The sequence below is a fragment of the Phycomyces blakesleeanus genome, assembly GCF_001638985.1.
Source record: "Phycomyces blakesleeanus NRRL 1555(-) unplaced genomic scaffold PHYBLscaffold_11, whole genome shotgun sequence".
In the NCBI taxonomy this organism is placed as follows: domain Eukaryota; kingdom Fungi; phylum Mucoromycota; class Mucoromycetes; order Mucorales; family Phycomycetaceae; genus Phycomyces; species Phycomyces blakesleeanus.
In genome coordinates this window covers 647,758-664,606 of record NW_017265144.1, presented here as the reverse complement: position 1 = coordinate 664,606, position 16,849 = coordinate 647,758, and the positions used below count along the sequence as shown (strand labels likewise).

Sequence of the window (16,849 nt, the reverse complement as noted above, 5' to 3'; positions counted from 1 at the left end):
TAATCCTCTATAATTGGTGGCTCTAGCCCAAAGAATAAACTTGTTGGTAAGTCGGTGCGGTGAACACAATGAAGCAAGTTCTTGAAGACAGTGGAGAGTAAATACGTAATTGCTTAGTTTTTCTCCCCTTTCTTTCCTGCATCCTAAAACTTTGTATACTTGAATTATTTTTTCATTTCACCAGCCTCCCATTTCATTGCCCTTTGCACTCTTTCCAGACTTTTGTTGAATATTTTATCCAGTTCTATAATGTCATAATTAATTTCTCGTATATGCTTGTATCGACTATATATAAATATCATTACTACTTTACCGCTAAGGTGTTCGTATGTAAATGGTCTGTGCAAGCATTGTGAGATTAAATAAGACGAAATGCCGAACAAGGCAAATGACCCGTCGGTATCTGAGGAAAACTTTAGATATGTCTCTATTCTTTCCTCAAGCTTGGCCATAAGGTGTAAGTACTGGGAATACCCCGAGCCGACTTTTCTTCCAAGCACACTGCTGGTTATCCCATCGGGAGTGACAATGGACTGGTAATCTAATCTAGGAAAGTGCTTCCAGCCATTGTAATAGGATTCTTTAAGCTCGTAATCTAGACTTGGATTCTCCCTTTCTCGCACTGTACCATCAATAAAGCCAACAACGTTTGGTAGTTTGGCACCCTTTTCATAGATTGCGCTTACAAACCTTTCCAAGTTCTCGGGACGAAATTGATTGGCATTAAATTGAAGACCCCACTTAATCTTGTCGATCAAAAGTCTCTCCACCCCTTTTCAAACAACAGATACATTGGTTGGACTCATTCCGAAAAGCGTAGGCATATCTTTTAAGGTTCTTTTGAAACTATATCGGTTCACCAACATTGCAAAACCAAGATTCTTGCGCACCTGTATACTAGAGAAGTGACATACATGATCCAATCCAAGTGCTGTTGTTATTCTTTCTATTTCATCATAAGTGAACCGGAACAGATACACACAGACACCATAATTCAAGGTAGTCATAAGCAGCTTGGTGTATGTAGTTCTTGTTAGACTTCTTTTCTCTTGGTGGGAAGCGTCTTCCTTGTCCTTCTTCTTTTTCTTTTTTTGCTGCTGCTGATGCTGCTGTCTTTGCTGTTCTTGTTCACGGCGTTATTCTTCTTTTTGACGTCGTCGTAGGCGCTTTTTGAAATCCCTGTATTCATAGAGATCCGCCATTTTACTTTGGAGTTATCTTGTAGAAGTTTTTGTATAAAGAAGCCGCTAGGGAATGAAGTTCAAAGATGTAGACCATATTATTAGATAAGAGATAATAAACTCTGACTGGCTAGTTCTTTTTCTATTTCCAATTGGATTAAGAAGATCATTTTTTTAATAGAAGAGAGGTGTCACAGAGTGTATAATCTAGAGAAACCCACAAGAAATTATTTTTATCTGATGGAAGAGATGGTACTATGACCGCAACTTTGTCTAATATGCATTTAACTTAATTTGAACTTTTTTTTAAAAAAAAGTGTGGAGAGGAATAAATTAATTTTATTGGCTAAGCTTATCTTAAACTTTCTAGTCTGACCACACCAAACAAATACAATTGAAGAAGATCAAAATAACATTTAGAGAATCATAAGGCATTAATTCTTAGCTTTAGGACACGACATTATACTCATATGTAAAAGATATTAGATTATGGATTATGGACGTCACATTTTACCAGTCGGATAGAATACAAATGTCGTGTCCTAAAAAATATATTGTTTCTATTAAGATTACTGCGTAACTGGTTACTGCATAATTGGTAATTGATTCCAGTAACTGGAAAACTGTCAAACTGGGTCACTTGCAGTGGTTATCTGCTGGGGCCCTGACCCTTATTAATGACGTATATGGTACATGCCTTCCCACTATCCATATACTTATACATGTATAGACATCAATGAAGGAAAATTGGTAGTATGTACGAAAATGTGCATTCTAATAAAATATAGTAAAAGCAAAATACCTGCTATATATATTATACTTTTATATACCAAACTTCATGGAAGAATGTAAAAAAACCGTTTCAATTTTAATTCGCTTTCAAGTCAACCCAACCCCTTTCATTTGTTTCTCCTTTGTGATTTTCTTTTTTGAAAAACACATTTATATAAACCTTTTTACTGTCTTGTCTCTTTCCAAGGCTTTCATTTACAAAGGCTTTAATCCCATAAATGTATATATATATATGTGTGTGTGTCTTACATCTGGCTTAACTGGCAGTATTCTTTTAGTCTAATGTCAATATATGTACAGTCTCTGTTACAAGTAAGCAGGCTCTCTTGAAAACCACTTATAATACCAACAATGAGAATACACCATATATATATATATATATATATATATATAGAATTATAGTTTATCTGTTGATATTAAAAATCCTTTTAGCCAAGCACACCTCACGTACCTACGTTATTCTTTTATTTCTGTTTACTTTTAAGAACCTCTTCTTTTACACATTAAAAAATAAATCATAGTATTACTATCACTATTAATATAACTATTTTACCACCAATAATAATAATAACATTAAAAATAATTTATATGTAAATATATTATATATATATTTATATTAATTATTTTTTTTTAAATTTTAAATTTTTATTTATTTAAAATAGAATGGCATTCTTGTCTCGCCATTTTCATTTCACTCTGGCTTTATTCCAAAGATCTACCGTTCTGACAACCAACAAACGTCTACACGCCATGAGTACGGAACAAACCTCCCAGTCTCTGAAACGTCAACATACAACCAACAATTATGGCTATTCAAAGACAGGTGTACCCATGAAGATCGTCTTGGACAACCGCGAACAAAAGATCTGCGAATTACTTCAAAACGTCTCACATTATCTCGCAAAAGAACGCCCAGATCTACCCCTGATTGAATCTCGCATTGCAGGTGGATGGGTTCGAGACAAGGTACACTAATTGTGTAGTTTTTTTTCTCTTTTAAAAAAACTATATAAGAATAATGATAATGTTAATGATAATGATAATTAAGATATTAACATTGCTTATTTTTATTTTATTTTATTTCATTAGTTACTCGGAAAAGAATGTCATGACATTGACGTGGCCGTTAATTCCATGATGGGATTTGAGTTTGCGCAGTATGTCAATAAGTACCTTGAAGCCAACAACTGCCCCACAAGATCGATTGCCAAGATTGACAGTAACCCAGCAAAGTCAAAGCATCTCGAGACAGCCACCACAAAATTATTTGATCTCGAGATTGATTTCTGTAATTTACGCACAGAAATTTATACTGAAGATAGTAGAATTCCAGCAAAAGTAGTGCGTAAACATATTCTATCTTTTTTTTTTACATTGATACATTTGTATCTATATACCGATATATCTACATGATCTATTGGCTCTATTCATTTATTGATTTTTATCTCAAAAAAAAAACTCATAGACATTTGGTACACCTCTTGAAGACGCCTATCGCAGAGATACCACTATAAACAGTTTATTCTACAATGTCAATACTTCTTCTGTAGAAGACTTTACAGAAAAGGTAATATATCTATATATTAAAATAAAACTAATATGTATTAGTTTTTTTTATTAATATTATTTAAATAACCAAAAAAAAAAAAGAAAGATCAATAACTTCCAGATATACTTATTTATTTATTTTATTTATTTTGTAGGGATTGTCTGACCTGACCCATGGATTGATCAGAACACCTTTGTCTCCCTTTGAAACCTTTAGAGACGATCCTTTGCGTGTACTTCGATGCATTAGATTCGCCAGTCGATTCGATTTTGACATGGTTTCTGAACTGTGTGAGGCAGCAAAACACCATGATATCCGGGAAGCACTATTGTCCAAGATCAGTCGGGAAAGAATTGGATCCGAACTCGAGAAAATGATCACCGGCCCTTCGCCTCTTCACTCTATCCAATTGATCCAAAATCTTGGTCTCTACAATGTTGTGTTTTCATCTCCTCCCACTATCGTGTCTGGTTCTCCAGAGGATCCCAAAATTGCTGTCAAGGCAGTCGGTGCTGTTGAATGGTAAAAAAATATATGGATAAATATCATTTACTGATATATATTTATATATATTCTTGACTAAAGAAAAATAAAGACTCATTCATTCATTTATATCTCTTATAGGTTATCTAAAGGAAATACTCACAAAGAACAACTCTTATCAAAATCAAGTGATGAACTCAGAACCCTTTATTTGGGTGCCAGTGTTTTACCCTATATTAAAGTCAAGGGAGAATACAAAAGAAAAATCATCCCTGCTGTTCAGATTGTTTTGCGTGATTCTTTAAAGGTAAATAAATATTTCAAATCTTCCTCTATCTATGTTATTTTATTATAATTTATTAAAAGATAATAAGGGAAAAAATAAAGGGAAGAAAGAAGATAAGGATGTGTCTAGAACAAACATTTACTTTATTTTTCTATATAGACCACAAATCTAGACATCACTACCATATCAAATATTTTTGAAATCATCCCTACGCTACGTGAAGCATCAAACAAAAATATCGATGGTGGAATCAAACGCTCAGAATTAGGTACAAACTACAATAAGATCATTACAAATATTGTTTCATTCGATGAAATGAAATGAAAAGAAAGAACATGAAAACCAACCATCTCCTTTTTCTTTCTTTCTGTGTAGGTGTCATTATCCGTAACCTTGGACATCTTTGGACAACAGCAATAAAGCTTGCATTGATCAAAGAATTGTTGGATACCTTTGAAGAAGTACCTTGGGAGAACCCATCTTCTATTCAAGGTATGATAGTATATATATATATCAGTCATCTATATTGATAAATAATGGGACTAAATTAATGATATTTTAGATAATATTGGAGAGGAACTTTGCAGCAAGTACAATGCATTGATCTCAAGAGCTTACGAATACGGAATTGAGACATGTTACACCTGGAAACACCGTATGGATGTAAGACTAACTGTGATTTGTAAAAGAGAGAAAGAAAGGGAAGAAATTAATCAAAACTATGGATTTTGTTTTACTTTATTTTATCTTTTTTCTTGGGATTTAGGGTAAACAAGTAGCAAAACTATTGGGGATCAAGCCAGGTCCGGGTATGTCTAACCTGCTCTTTAATGAGATGGTTTGGCAATTGGACTACCCTAATGGCACAGACCAAGAGTGTGAAGATGCTATCCGTAAATATTGGGCAACAGTATCAAAGGCATAAAAAACAAAAAAAAACACACACACAAAAAAAAAGAAGGAAACAAGGAAAATTAAAGCGCTTAATTTGTTCATGTATTTTACTTTCTTTATGGCCAATTGACCAAGGAAAATTTTCTCTTTTTTTTGGAATATTCCTCTTTGTAAATCTCAATACTTCTTGTCCAAACACAAAAACAAACAACAACAAAAAACACGCAATTACACATAGCATAGCATAGCATAACATAGCACAGAATATCATATAAAAATCGAACCCAATCTCTTGTAATATAAGAGAAAATTACCTTTTTTTTTGCAAGATTAATATATAGCCATAGAAAATATAAAGCAAATAAATTACACACATACATACCAAAAGTAATGCTTATAAAGAGAAAAAGGAAGAGTAAAGAGAGAGAGGAAGGGAGAGAAATAAGGGAGGAGTATTTGTTTATAATACATTTCTATCTTTATACTATAAAAAGCTTGTTTGAATTTATATATATATATATATTAACTTTCTTTCTCACTTTGATCTGTTTCTTACTCTTCTATTTGTCTTTCATAATTATTCAAGACTCACCAACAAGATCTCAAGATCTCAAAAACAAAATCCCTCATAAAAACTTGAATTTACCCCTCAAATGACAAAAGATTCAGACGAACCCAACTACAGCATGTATTCTTTTCTTTTCTTTTTTTTTGCAATACAATAAACACCTTCCTCAATGAAATTAAATGTCACAAAAACATAAAGTCAATTTGACTAATGCAGAATCCTCAATTTAGTTGGAAATGATCATAAGGAATCCAGTAAAAGTTGCCTTGAAAACAACCAACTGACAGAATTCAGAGCTTTACTTGCTAGAGATAGTGTATTTTCTGTAAAATATAACCAATATTCTGAGGACGACAACAATCACAACTTCTCAAGAAAAATCATGTTTGACAAAAGCGTCCTCAATGAGTTAAATACCAGTTTCAAGCCATGGTCAGATACTCTCATTCCAACTGTTCTCAGAGGAACAGTAATCCCATTACCAATATTTCTGAAAATTAAGGACCAAAAAAGAAAATTCAATGCCTTTAATGAAGATTCATTTGATAATGATATCGATATGGATTCCAATGGGGGTTCATTAAATAATGGCAATCGTGCAAATTCATCCAATAAGGTTAAGGATTACTACAAACCACAAAGGTAAACGAAATGTGCTCTATTGAAACAAAAAAAAGTAAAAGAATATATAAAAGAAATAGGTATAATATGTTCGTATTTATTTTATTGTATTGATTGTTTATATATATATATATATATTTCTATTACTACCAGTGAAACTAGACGTCGCAAGCGACAACCAAAAGGTCCTGTAGAAAGACGAGAGAGATCAAGTCGCCTACCAACGACTTTTATCAATCCTAATCCCGATTTTCCCAGCTATGCTGTTAAAATTGATCCTCATTTTGTACCAGTGTTGAAAGAACATCAGGTAAAAAAAAAGGAACACATAATATATATATGTATGCAGAAGGAAGATTGTACAAAATATTCAACTAGATAAATTTGTATTTTAGTTGGAAGGCGTACGATATATTTGGGATTGTACTGTTGCAAAGCACGAAGGATGTATCCTAGCACATTCAATGGGTTTAGGTAATATATATATATTTGTGTGTGTGTCTATATATGAAATGAGCAAGGAATAGAGATTTAAAAGAAAATGAAAGAAAAAGATAGTAATTCACTTGATCAATAACTTACATAATCTCTTGTGTATTGATTTTAGGAAAGACACTTCAAACCATTGTTTTTGTCACTACACTTATTCAACAAATCAGCCGTAGTATCGCTATGCTACCAAAATACTTACATGTAATAAAGACAAAGAAGAAAAAGAAGAAGAAAAATAGAAATAAAACTAATTATTTGCTGTTAAATAAACTGACACAATACTAATATACATCCATGTGTACTATTGAACAGAGTAAAAGAATCCTTATTCTTGCGCCTACCATTGCTCTTGATAACTGGGTTAATGAATTTGAACGCTGGCTGTCTCCGGATCTGCAGAACATTGTCGGACATGCTGTCAATTTTAATGATCCTGGTTTGGTCAACATAAGTTTGTCTCGAAGGATGATATTTCTTGACCGCTGGTTTGTACATGGAGGAATTCTGTTGATGAGTTACGACCAATTCAGGTGTCTGCTGAAGCCAACACAGATACCGCTCGAACTAGAAAAGCTGGAAAAGTATCTACTTAACCCAGGTCCATCTGTCCTTATTGCAGACGAAGGTCATCGTATCAAAAACAGTCAGGCGGTCATTACAACCTTGGTCAACAGGATTAACACACCAGCCAGAGTTTGCCTGACTGGATATCCGTTACAAAACAATTTGGCAGAATATTATCACATCCTCGACTTTGCTTCACCAGGACTGTTTGGAAGCCCAAATTCTTTTAAAAATACTTATCAAAAAGTAATTGAATCAACGTATGCCGATTCATCAAAGTCTCAACTATACATGGCCAAACATGCGTTATATCAACTCCACCTTCTTAGTTCAAGCTGTATTCATCGGTAAGCTGTGATCAAACAAAATACTATATATATATGTGTGTGTACATTGTTTGAGAGCTTGAATATACAAATATGCTTTTAGCTTGGCTAACACCAATTAACTGGTTAGAAAGGATGCTTCGATTCTAAAAGCTGAACTGCCTCCAAAGGTCGAATACGTTATCAATTGCAAACTCCTGGAAGTCCAACATTCACTGTATATTAGAATGTTGGAAGAATTAAGAATAGCCTCGTTAAACCCTCTGATAGGACTTATTTTGTTACGTGCTATATGTAACCACCCCTTTGTATTCTTTAAGGTAAGAGTATGATGGAAATTTCCTGATATATATATATATATATATGAGATGAAGCTGATAAAATACCTATGGCATCTTGCTTAACTTAATTGTCGTTATTGTGATTAGATGTCGAATAATAGGAAACTACCTGTACAACGCAAGTTAACGATACCAAAGTTGAATATCAAAGTGAATATTGAGGAAGACCCCGAGAACATCGATGAATTGGATGAATCAGAATACATCAATGACAATGAAAATGAAAACATCATTAATAATAATATTATTATTAATAGCAATAGTAATAGTAACAGTAATAGTAATAACAGTGGAACTATTAGTGAAGATAAGACTGAAAATACTGTTGGAGATGTCACTGGAGATGCTACTGGAAATAACAACGACAATAACACAGATCCAACAGAAGAATCTAGCGAGTTACTAGATGATCAGATCGAAGCATTTGATCCAAACGAAATTGCTGAAGTAGAATCCTGGAAAAATACCAAAGCCTTACAATGGGTCACAGATGCTTTTAAACCACTCATAGGTAAATGCTCTATATACCCATTACGAACAACTTGAGAAACTAAAACCAAAACCAAAATGTGTCTGTGTATGTATGCGTTTTATTTTCGTTTATTTTTTTCTTGGTAAATTTGTAGATACATGGGAAATGTCTTCAAAAATGAGAATAATTATGGATATTGTAAAGTATGCCTCAGAAATTGGTGACAAGGTTCTTATTGTATCTCACAGTCTATTGTGCCTTGGTAAGAAGCTTGATCAACAACAGTACGAGTGTATATTTAACAAAGATGATTTAAATTAATCGTTTTTATATATTTGTGTGTGTGTAGATTATATTGGAGAAACACTCAATACTATGGGATACAAGACATTACGAATTGATGGAACTACACCACAGCCGGTTTGTAGACTTCTTGAACTATTAACTTTATGTTTCTAACTTTCTTTTGTCGTTATTTTATATAGGTTCGTCAGCCATGTATTGATCAATTCAATGATGATCCAAATGAACAAACTATGTTGATTTCTGCTCGAGTAAGAATTCATTTGCTGTGAAATATTCATTATTCATTTATCAAGATTAACCTATGATTCTCCTTACTCTCATTTGTATTCTCTCTTTTATCTTTATAGGCTGGTTCTATTGGTGTTAATATCGTAGGTGCCAACCGAGTGATTTTATGTGATTACGATTGGAATCCCTGTCACGAAGAACAGAGTATTGGACGTGTCTACCGTTACGGACAATTAAAGCGGGTATATATCTACCGTTTGGTTACCAATGGGACAATCGAAGAACGTCTCTTGAACCAAGGTATTCACAAACGTGGTATATCAAGGTATGGTTTGTCTTTTTTTTAAATATATATATATATATACATTAAATATATCAAAAAGAAAGAAAGAGAGAAATGTATAATAATATTCTAAAATAATCCTTATATTTTTAATAGTCGAGTAATTGATAACAAAAGAATGACACCACAATTGGAGCAAGATATGAAAAAATATTATTCTGAACCCCAGAAGAGCTATGACCCTTTAAAAAGTGATCTTGGATTTGATGTAGATGATCCTGTCATGAAAAAGGTTATCGAAGGCCTAAGGGATTGTATTGCAAACATTCGACTCGGTGATAGTTTAACGGAACCTGGGTTTGATAATTCTCCAGAAGTCAGCAAGAGTGATATTACTAAGATAAAGCTGGAAGTATATAGAATAAGATCAGTGCATCTCAGAGATGTAATCAGGAAATATGGTCGATAAAGGGATTTTTAAATAAACAAAAAAATGATATAATGTATAGTTTATATCAAACTGAGATAATTGGCAATCCAAATATGTATATATGTGTGTGTGTTGTTCACAGTTTGCGTTGAGAGAGATCAAATTCAGCAGGTACTACGTCTACTTCCTCCAAGACTTGTGAGATAATACGCTTTTGGTCCTAGTATATTTATGAGTTTTCTCTTCACAATTGCTCGCTATATTATATACACTACCTCTGCAAAATAGAACTCGCCTATGAATTTCTTATTTTTTAACATAATCGGAATCCATTGACGATCATCTGTCCACATATCATCGTACGGAATATCATCATAAGAGAACCACTCGGGTCTCATCTCTTCAGTTCTATAATTAATATTGTATAAGTAACCCAAGCAATATCCACTTTTCACATATATAAGTATATGTATGAGTGCATGTAAAGCTTACTCAGTAGGTGTTCCATCATATTCAGTAACCACATAAACATGTACTTCCATTGCCACAGGATTGTTTTCAAAGCTAAACAGGTTGAGGCCTACTTTCTTCATGTTTCTAGCACTAATAGTCGACTCTTCCTAAATAAATAGACCCACACAATATACATATATACATATGTATATATATATGTATATAGCAAGAATATAAGTTACTTATACACACAGATACATTTGTTTGACGTATAACTTACCCAGAGTTCACGGTGAGCAGCTTCCTCAACCGTCTCTGTGGGCTCAAGTTTTCCTCCAAATCCTAAATGAATGCCACAAAATGTATTTGTTTGTTTACTTTTTCTTTTACTTTATTAAACAATATTTTCAATGCATGATATCTTTTAATTTTTTTGAAGTTATTTTATCTAACCGTTGTATTTGTTCATTCCGAACCCTCGTTTCTTCATTCCAAGAAGAATCTAAACATTGTACATTGGTAATCGTATACCGGGATTTGAATGTTGTTTGTACTGTTACCTTTCGATGAGGCTCATCTAGAGTAAGTACAAGAGTGAATGGCTTCTTATTTTGAATGGGAATCATTAAGGCCAAGTTTCAAAGACACAGAATTTTTTTTTGTATAGGCATATGACACATAGACAAATATATCATTTTTAGTATTTTACACGGAGACTTAATATATACATTGTCTGCACAAGTAAAAATAGATTATTGAATTTTACTACAAGAAAATCACTTCAAAGAGCATGGAAATAAGAATCTATAGCCTTTAAATATTGAGAAGTGATATTAATCAAATGATCAATATTCGACAATATCACAGTGGCATCTATTCATACGAGCTAATACAATTTTTGCATAGACATACAATGCGTATTGTATACTTCAAGTGATATTTATTTTTTCTTTATTTTTTATGGGTGAACATGTCTAACTAGTTAAACGTTGGAGAAACTGCCTAGGTTATGATATATGTGTAATTAATGCCATTGTATGGCCACTTTGACTTGGACAGAAAGTTTAAGCTGTATAGTTCAAAGCTCACATTTGTTCACTGTTCTTGTACGCTCCTCGTATACTCTCTGGCCCTTAAGCTTCGGTCGTAAAGATATATATCTGTAGTCGCACTCGGAAACCTAATTGCTTTCAGTTTGTTGTTACTCATTCCATTTACCTGAGTTTAATTCCTTTTTACTGCCCTCTTTTTAAAAAGAAAGCACAGTGTGTTACAAAAACTAAATGAGCAGACTGTTGGCTTCTCATATCATTTTCAGTACAATACTTTTATTAAATTGAAAAGATAAAAGCTACGGCAACAACTTCAACTGAATGTAAGTATTTGATATAAATTACAACCATACATCAAAATGTTTCATCAAAAAATCTTTATATTAACAGCTTATATTATGTTATTTGTGTGTGAAAAACCGATTGCGTCTTGCATATATTTATTGATGCCTCAGTGAATCAAATGTAACCAGATTTGTAGCCTACAATATTAGTTTGACATAATATTATTTTGTAGGACTGCCTATTTAAATTGTATTGATATTTGTATATATTTCAATAAATTCGTTTTTCTCTTTTTCTCTTTCTTTCTATCTTTCTCTACATATCAGTCACTATGGGAGTTCCAGAACTACCATTCGAAATACTCATTAACATTGCTGATAATCTATGGAAAACGGACATCATGTCTTGCGCTCGTAAGTGCAAGAAATGGAGATACCTGTTTCAAAGAACTTTGTGAAAAATCATAGTGATTTACAACTGTAGCCAATTGCCAAAACTTATCGACAGTATTAAAAACTCCCAAAATATATCTACATCACATCACCTCATGGTTCAAAGTTTATGCTTAAGTATGCATTGCCATTGGTCAAAGATACCGAATATCCAATATTCAGATTTATTCAGATACCTGCCAAACTTGAAGCGCCTTGATCTAGAGGGTATCAAGTATGATGATATTCAAGCAGATATCACAGTATCAGATAAAATATGGAAGTCACTGGAAATCTTGAATATGACTTACGGCGGCAGTGATGAAATACAACCAGAGAGAGACGTACTTGGGTTTATAAATATATGCAGCTCGCTCAAGGAATTAGAAATACGTTATCGGCAACGTGGCTATCGCATATAGCTTATGGTTGAGGACTTTGACGACATACACCAAAACTTGCAAAACCTATCGTCTATCACAGCTGAAATATATATTTATTCCGAATTTCCGGATGCGCTGGACACAGTCCCAAATACAATACCGGCTTATTCTGTGACATCCCTGGATATAAATTCGAAAATATACGATGACGGACACGAAGAAGGGGAGGAAAAGGATTACGAAAGTGAAAACATAAATATTAATCATTGGAATTCCTGGTGGCTGTACTATTTTGGATACAAATATCCCAACTTGCGTTCTCTAAAGCTAAATGTCACAGATATGTTAGATGATGCGCTCTATCCAGAGGAGAGGAAAATAGTCTTATCTCTTTTTCACTCTAATCAAAACGCATTTCGACACCTGGAAACCTTCGATCTCAAGACCACCAGATATTTCGACTTTTCTGACTTAATTCTGTGGGAATTGCTTTGTAAATTAAGAGTTCCACTTAAGCATTTGTCGTTAGATACAACATATAGGGGCAAAATAGACTATTCATACCCAATGGATGTTGGCAGAATCTTAGAATCCTTTTCTGGAACACTCAAGAGCCTTTCACTTACAGGGTTTACATATAACCAGAAAAACGAATATACGATTCAAGAAATGTCCTCTTGCTGCCCGTTTTTGACGAATCTATACATCAGTGATAGCAGTTTCTGCCTTAATTTAGATGATCTACTGGACAAGTGTTCCGCCCTCGAACAAATGGAATTCTCTGGTGCAAAATTGTTTCTTAGTCAAAGCCGAATAGCCGAGGAGTCAGAGCAGCAGCAGCAGCAGCAACATGGATTGCGGATATTGACATTAAATAAATGCTCTGTAGCGGCTGGAGTATTCAATTATGTCTCTCTCAGGTGTAGAAGCTTGGAGCAAATGACTTTGTATACTCTGCGCATCATTGGATCGATTTGTGAAAAAACCGGGTGTTTGTTATTCGATATGTCACATATTTTCTTAAAGACTCTGAACATCGGCCAGGTTCAATATGGCACATCATACGAAGAAATTAGGGACGATAATAATATTGGCCTGACACTCCTGTCTTGGTTAAAGGATATTCCGCTATCAGACAAAAAGAATGAAAAAGAAAAAAAAATGATGTGGATTCAAAGTCTCTTGTAGAAGCAAGCCACAACACTTGTTGGTTCTACACATATTGGGATTTTGGGTATAATGGTCTATCCCGCACAGATACTGCAATACTTACAAAGAAAGGAGTCGATATCGCACTTGAATACTACCAAAACTTTCAGTCAAGCAAAGCACGCTCAACTTTAAGCCATGATACCTTCTATAATGTAAACTATCCAGGGAGCGGCTGGAAATACAGACTTTATAAAGGATACGTCGAATGGAGATTCGGTAAGATTAAAACTCGCCCTGTTATATGTCCATCAAACGATGACCCGTTTAAGGAATAGGCTGTCCAGTAAGCTCTTTTAAAGAAATGAAGTAAAACAAAAAGAGCTTGCACAAATAGTATACCTTAAATATTATTATAATCGTAGTAAAACAAGTAATAAACGATGGATAAGTAAGGTCATAAAGCAAAGCACAAAGTCTCAATAGCAAAATATCTAGTCTTCAGCTGTCAAGCTATCAATATGAGAATAAAAGGATAGCTGCTCTGTACTGTACTAGATTTTTAAAAATGATTGTTCATGACTCTTATTTATTTGCTTTTCTTCTGCAATCTTCATATTCTCTGTGATCATTAGTCTTCTGATGAAAAAAAAATAGACATCTGTTGTCGCACTTGGAAATCTTATTGCTTCTGTCTGTCTGCTATTCCTTTCTACTTTTTCTAGTAAGGCTCCTTCTTCTTTTGTCCTCCCTTAAAAAAGCACAGTGTGTTACAAAAGTCAAATGAGTAATATGTTGGTTTCCTATATGATTTATAGTGCAATTCTTTTATTAAAGTGAAAAAGTAAAAACAATACAACAACTTGAGCTGAATATAACTATTTTATATCAAAGACATTTATAAATGAACATGTTCTTTTGAAACCACTCATATAATAAAGGTCTTTCGTATCATATGTTATATGTGTGCAAAAGCCTAACTGCGCCTTGTACATCTTTATGGTTACCTCAATGATGCAAATGTAACCATATTTATAACTCTCATTATCAGCTTACCGCAATGATTTTTTAATCCTTCTATTTCAATTTGATTGACATATATATATATATTAACATATTCATTTTTCATCCTTTTCACTTTCTCTCTTTTTCTCTTTCTCTTTATTTCTATATAAATATTACTATGGGAGTGTTAGAACTGCCATATGAAGTTCTTACGCAAATCGGGGATAACCTATCAACAACGGACAGGCTGTCTTGTGCTCTTACGTGCAAGGGATGGAGATACCCGTTTCAAGATGCTCTGTGGAGAAACATGCCGATTTATACCTATCGACGCTTGAAAAAAATTATTGAGACTATCATAGCCTCCCAAGATGTATCTACACCATGCTCTCTTTTCGTTAAAAGTTTACGCACATGTACTTCTAGCTATCGGTCAGAATTTCCAGATATAGAGTTTTCTGAATTATTCAAATACCTGCCAAATCTGAAGCGCTTGGATTTAGGCAATAGAAACTACAGAGAAATTTACACGGAAATAACAAGATCAGACAAAGTATGGAAGACTCTAGAAAGTTTGAAAGTAAAATACAGTGCAGATACAGAAATGCTACCAGAAAAAACCATATTTGAATTTATAAATGCGTGCAGCATGCTCCAGAAATTGGAGATACATGAGCGTGGGCTGGGTTTTTACATGGAGCTTAGTGTGGATGACTTTGACAACATGCACCTAAACTTGCAAAACCTATCGTCAATTAAGGCTGAAATATATCTTAGCTGTGACTTTTTGTATACACTGGACACAATTCCAAATACGACGCCTGCGTTTGCTGTCACGGCCCTAGATATAAATTCGAAACAATACGAAAACCACGATGGTGAATTTAGTAGAAATTGGAATGAATGGAATCCTTTGTGGCTGTACTATTTTGGATACAAGTATCCGAACTTGCGATCTCTAAGGCTAGAGGCTACGAGCATATGTGGTGACGAGATAGATTTGGACCAGAGGCAAACAATTATATCTCTTTTCCAGTCCAATCCAAACGCATTTCAACACCTGAAAACATTTAGCTTCACATGCGACAGCTATTTTAGGATTGCCGACTTTGTTTTATGGGAACTATTTTGTGCATTAAAAGTTCCTCTTAAAAGCTTGACGTTGGATGCAACATATAACAATGAAGTAGACGACTCAAATCCAATGGATATCAACAGAATTCTAGAATCATTTTCTGAAACACTCAAGAGTCTCTCGCTTACAGGGTTTACATATAACGAGAAGGACCGATATTCGATTCTCGAGCTATCCTCTTACTATCCGCTTTTGACAAATCTTTGCATCAGTAGCGAAGAACTCTCTCTTAACCTGGGTAATCTGTTTGACAGATGTGTGGCCCTCAAGCAACTGAAATTCTGTGGTGGAGATTTGGTCCTTAATCAAAAAACGACAATCGAGGAGTCAGCGCAGCAGAAACAGGAACAGTATTATCAGCATGGACTGCAGATTTTAATTTTACATAAATGCTCTCTAGCTGCTGAAGTATTTAATTACCTCTCTTTCAGGTGTCAAAGCTTGAAGCATATGACTTTGGACACTGTTCTAGTCAAAGGATCCCTTTGTGAGAAAACCGGGTGTTTGCTACTCGACATGTCACATACTTTCTTGAAAACCCTGAAAATCGGTCAGCTTCAATACAGCGTATCAAACCAAGAAATGTATGCCGATTATATTTGTTTGACACTCCTGTCTCAACTAAACGACACTCCGTTATCAAAGGGAAAAAGCGGAAAAGATAAAGCAAGAATTGGTTCAAAATACCCAACGGTAGAACATCATGATATTATGTGGCTCTTCACATATTCGTACCGTACAGCTTTTCAGAAATCCGCCCTAGAAACTAAAGAACTTTTAGAGGATGAAGTCGATATTGCACTTGAATACTATCAAGACTTTCAGTTAAATAAGATCATCTCGACTTTAATGGATAAAAATTCGCGTGTTAGAGAGCAACAACTTAAATATAGGACATATGAACTTCACAAAGGATATGGCAAATGGAATTTTGGAAATATTGAATCTGGTCCTTTCATATGTGGACCAGACGATATCTAGTTTTAAGAAATATGCTGTATAATAAACTTTTTTTTTCGAAAAATAAAATAAAATATAAAATGAAAATTAAGTAAAGTAAAGTAGAGTAAAGAAAAACCAAATTTACATACATAATATAATGTAAAGTTTTATTCTGAACGTACTAAGACAAGACATAAA

The 16,849-nt window shown here is 33.9% G+C and overlaps 4 protein-coding genes across 4 annotated transcripts; 2 read left to right on the top strand and 2 right to left on the bottom strand.

Moving 5' to 3' along the window:
• Positions 1–164: 164 nt before the first annotated feature.
• On the bottom strand, positions 165–1,007 carry PHYBLDRAFT_145713 (hypothetical protein; the record flags this gene model as incomplete). The annotated part of the gene is made up of 3 exons (XM_018431520.1): positions 165–244; positions 314–772; positions 848–1,007. The coding sequence occupies 3 exons, from the start codon at positions 1,005–1,007 to the stop codon at positions 165–167; spliced, it is 699 nt and encodes a 232-aa protein (XP_018291354.1).
• Positions 1,008–2,255: 1,248 nt separating this feature from the next.
• Positions 2,256–5,216, top strand: PHYBLDRAFT_65920 (hypothetical protein; the record flags this gene model as incomplete). Its single annotated transcript, XM_018441555.1, has 11 exons — positions 2,256–2,285; positions 2,368–2,420; positions 2,636–2,939; positions 3,063–3,311; positions 3,439–3,540; positions 3,677–4,044; positions 4,147–4,312; positions 4,451–4,559; positions 4,667–4,783; positions 4,854–4,954; positions 5,058–5,216. 11 exons carry the CDS (start codon positions 2,256–2,258, stop codon positions 5,214–5,216), a joined length of 1,758 nt encoding a protein of 585 aa, XP_018291353.1.
• Positions 5,217–9,288: 4,072 nt separating this feature from the next.
• On the bottom strand, positions 9,289–10,905 carry PHYBLDRAFT_133761 (hypothetical protein). The gene is made up of 7 exons (XM_018429592.1): positions 10,830–10,905; positions 10,723–10,771; positions 10,550–10,611; positions 10,309–10,436; positions 10,092–10,224; positions 9,543–10,036; positions 9,289–9,428 (listed from the first exon to the last, which is right to left on the bottom strand). Exons 1-6 carry the CDS (start codon positions 10,893–10,895, stop codon positions 9,953–9,955), a joined length of 522 nt encoding a protein of 173 aa, XP_018291352.1. The 5' UTR covers positions 10,896–10,905; the 3' UTR covers positions 9,289–9,428; positions 9,543–9,952.
• Positions 10,906–11,937: 1,032 nt separating this feature from the next.
• PHYBLDRAFT_181489 (hypothetical protein) lies at positions 11,938–16,728 on the top strand (the record flags this gene model as incomplete). Its single annotated transcript, XM_018438476.1, has 5 exons — positions 11,938–12,019; positions 12,074–12,381; positions 12,460–13,464; positions 13,599–13,848; positions 14,766–16,728. 5 exons carry the CDS (start codon positions 11,938–11,940, stop codon positions 16,688–16,690), a joined length of 3,570 nt encoding a protein of 1,189 aa, XP_018291351.1. The 3' UTR covers positions 16,691–16,728.
• Between the last annotated feature and the right edge of the window lie 121 nt (positions 16,729–16,849).

Coding starts and splice junctions, on each gene's coding strand:
- PHYBLDRAFT_133761 (XM_018429592.1), bottom strand. CDS start 10,895: ATGATTCCCATTCAAAATAAGAAGCCATTCACTCTTGTACTTACTCTA. Junction 10,612..10,722: donor CGGAATGAACAAATACAACG/GTTAGATAAAAT, acceptor GCATTCATTTAG/GATTTGGAGGAAAACTTGAG. Junction 10,037..10,091: donor GCGAGTTCTATTTTGCAGAG/GTAGTGTATATA, acceptor TAAATATACTAG/GACCAAAAGCGTATTATCTC.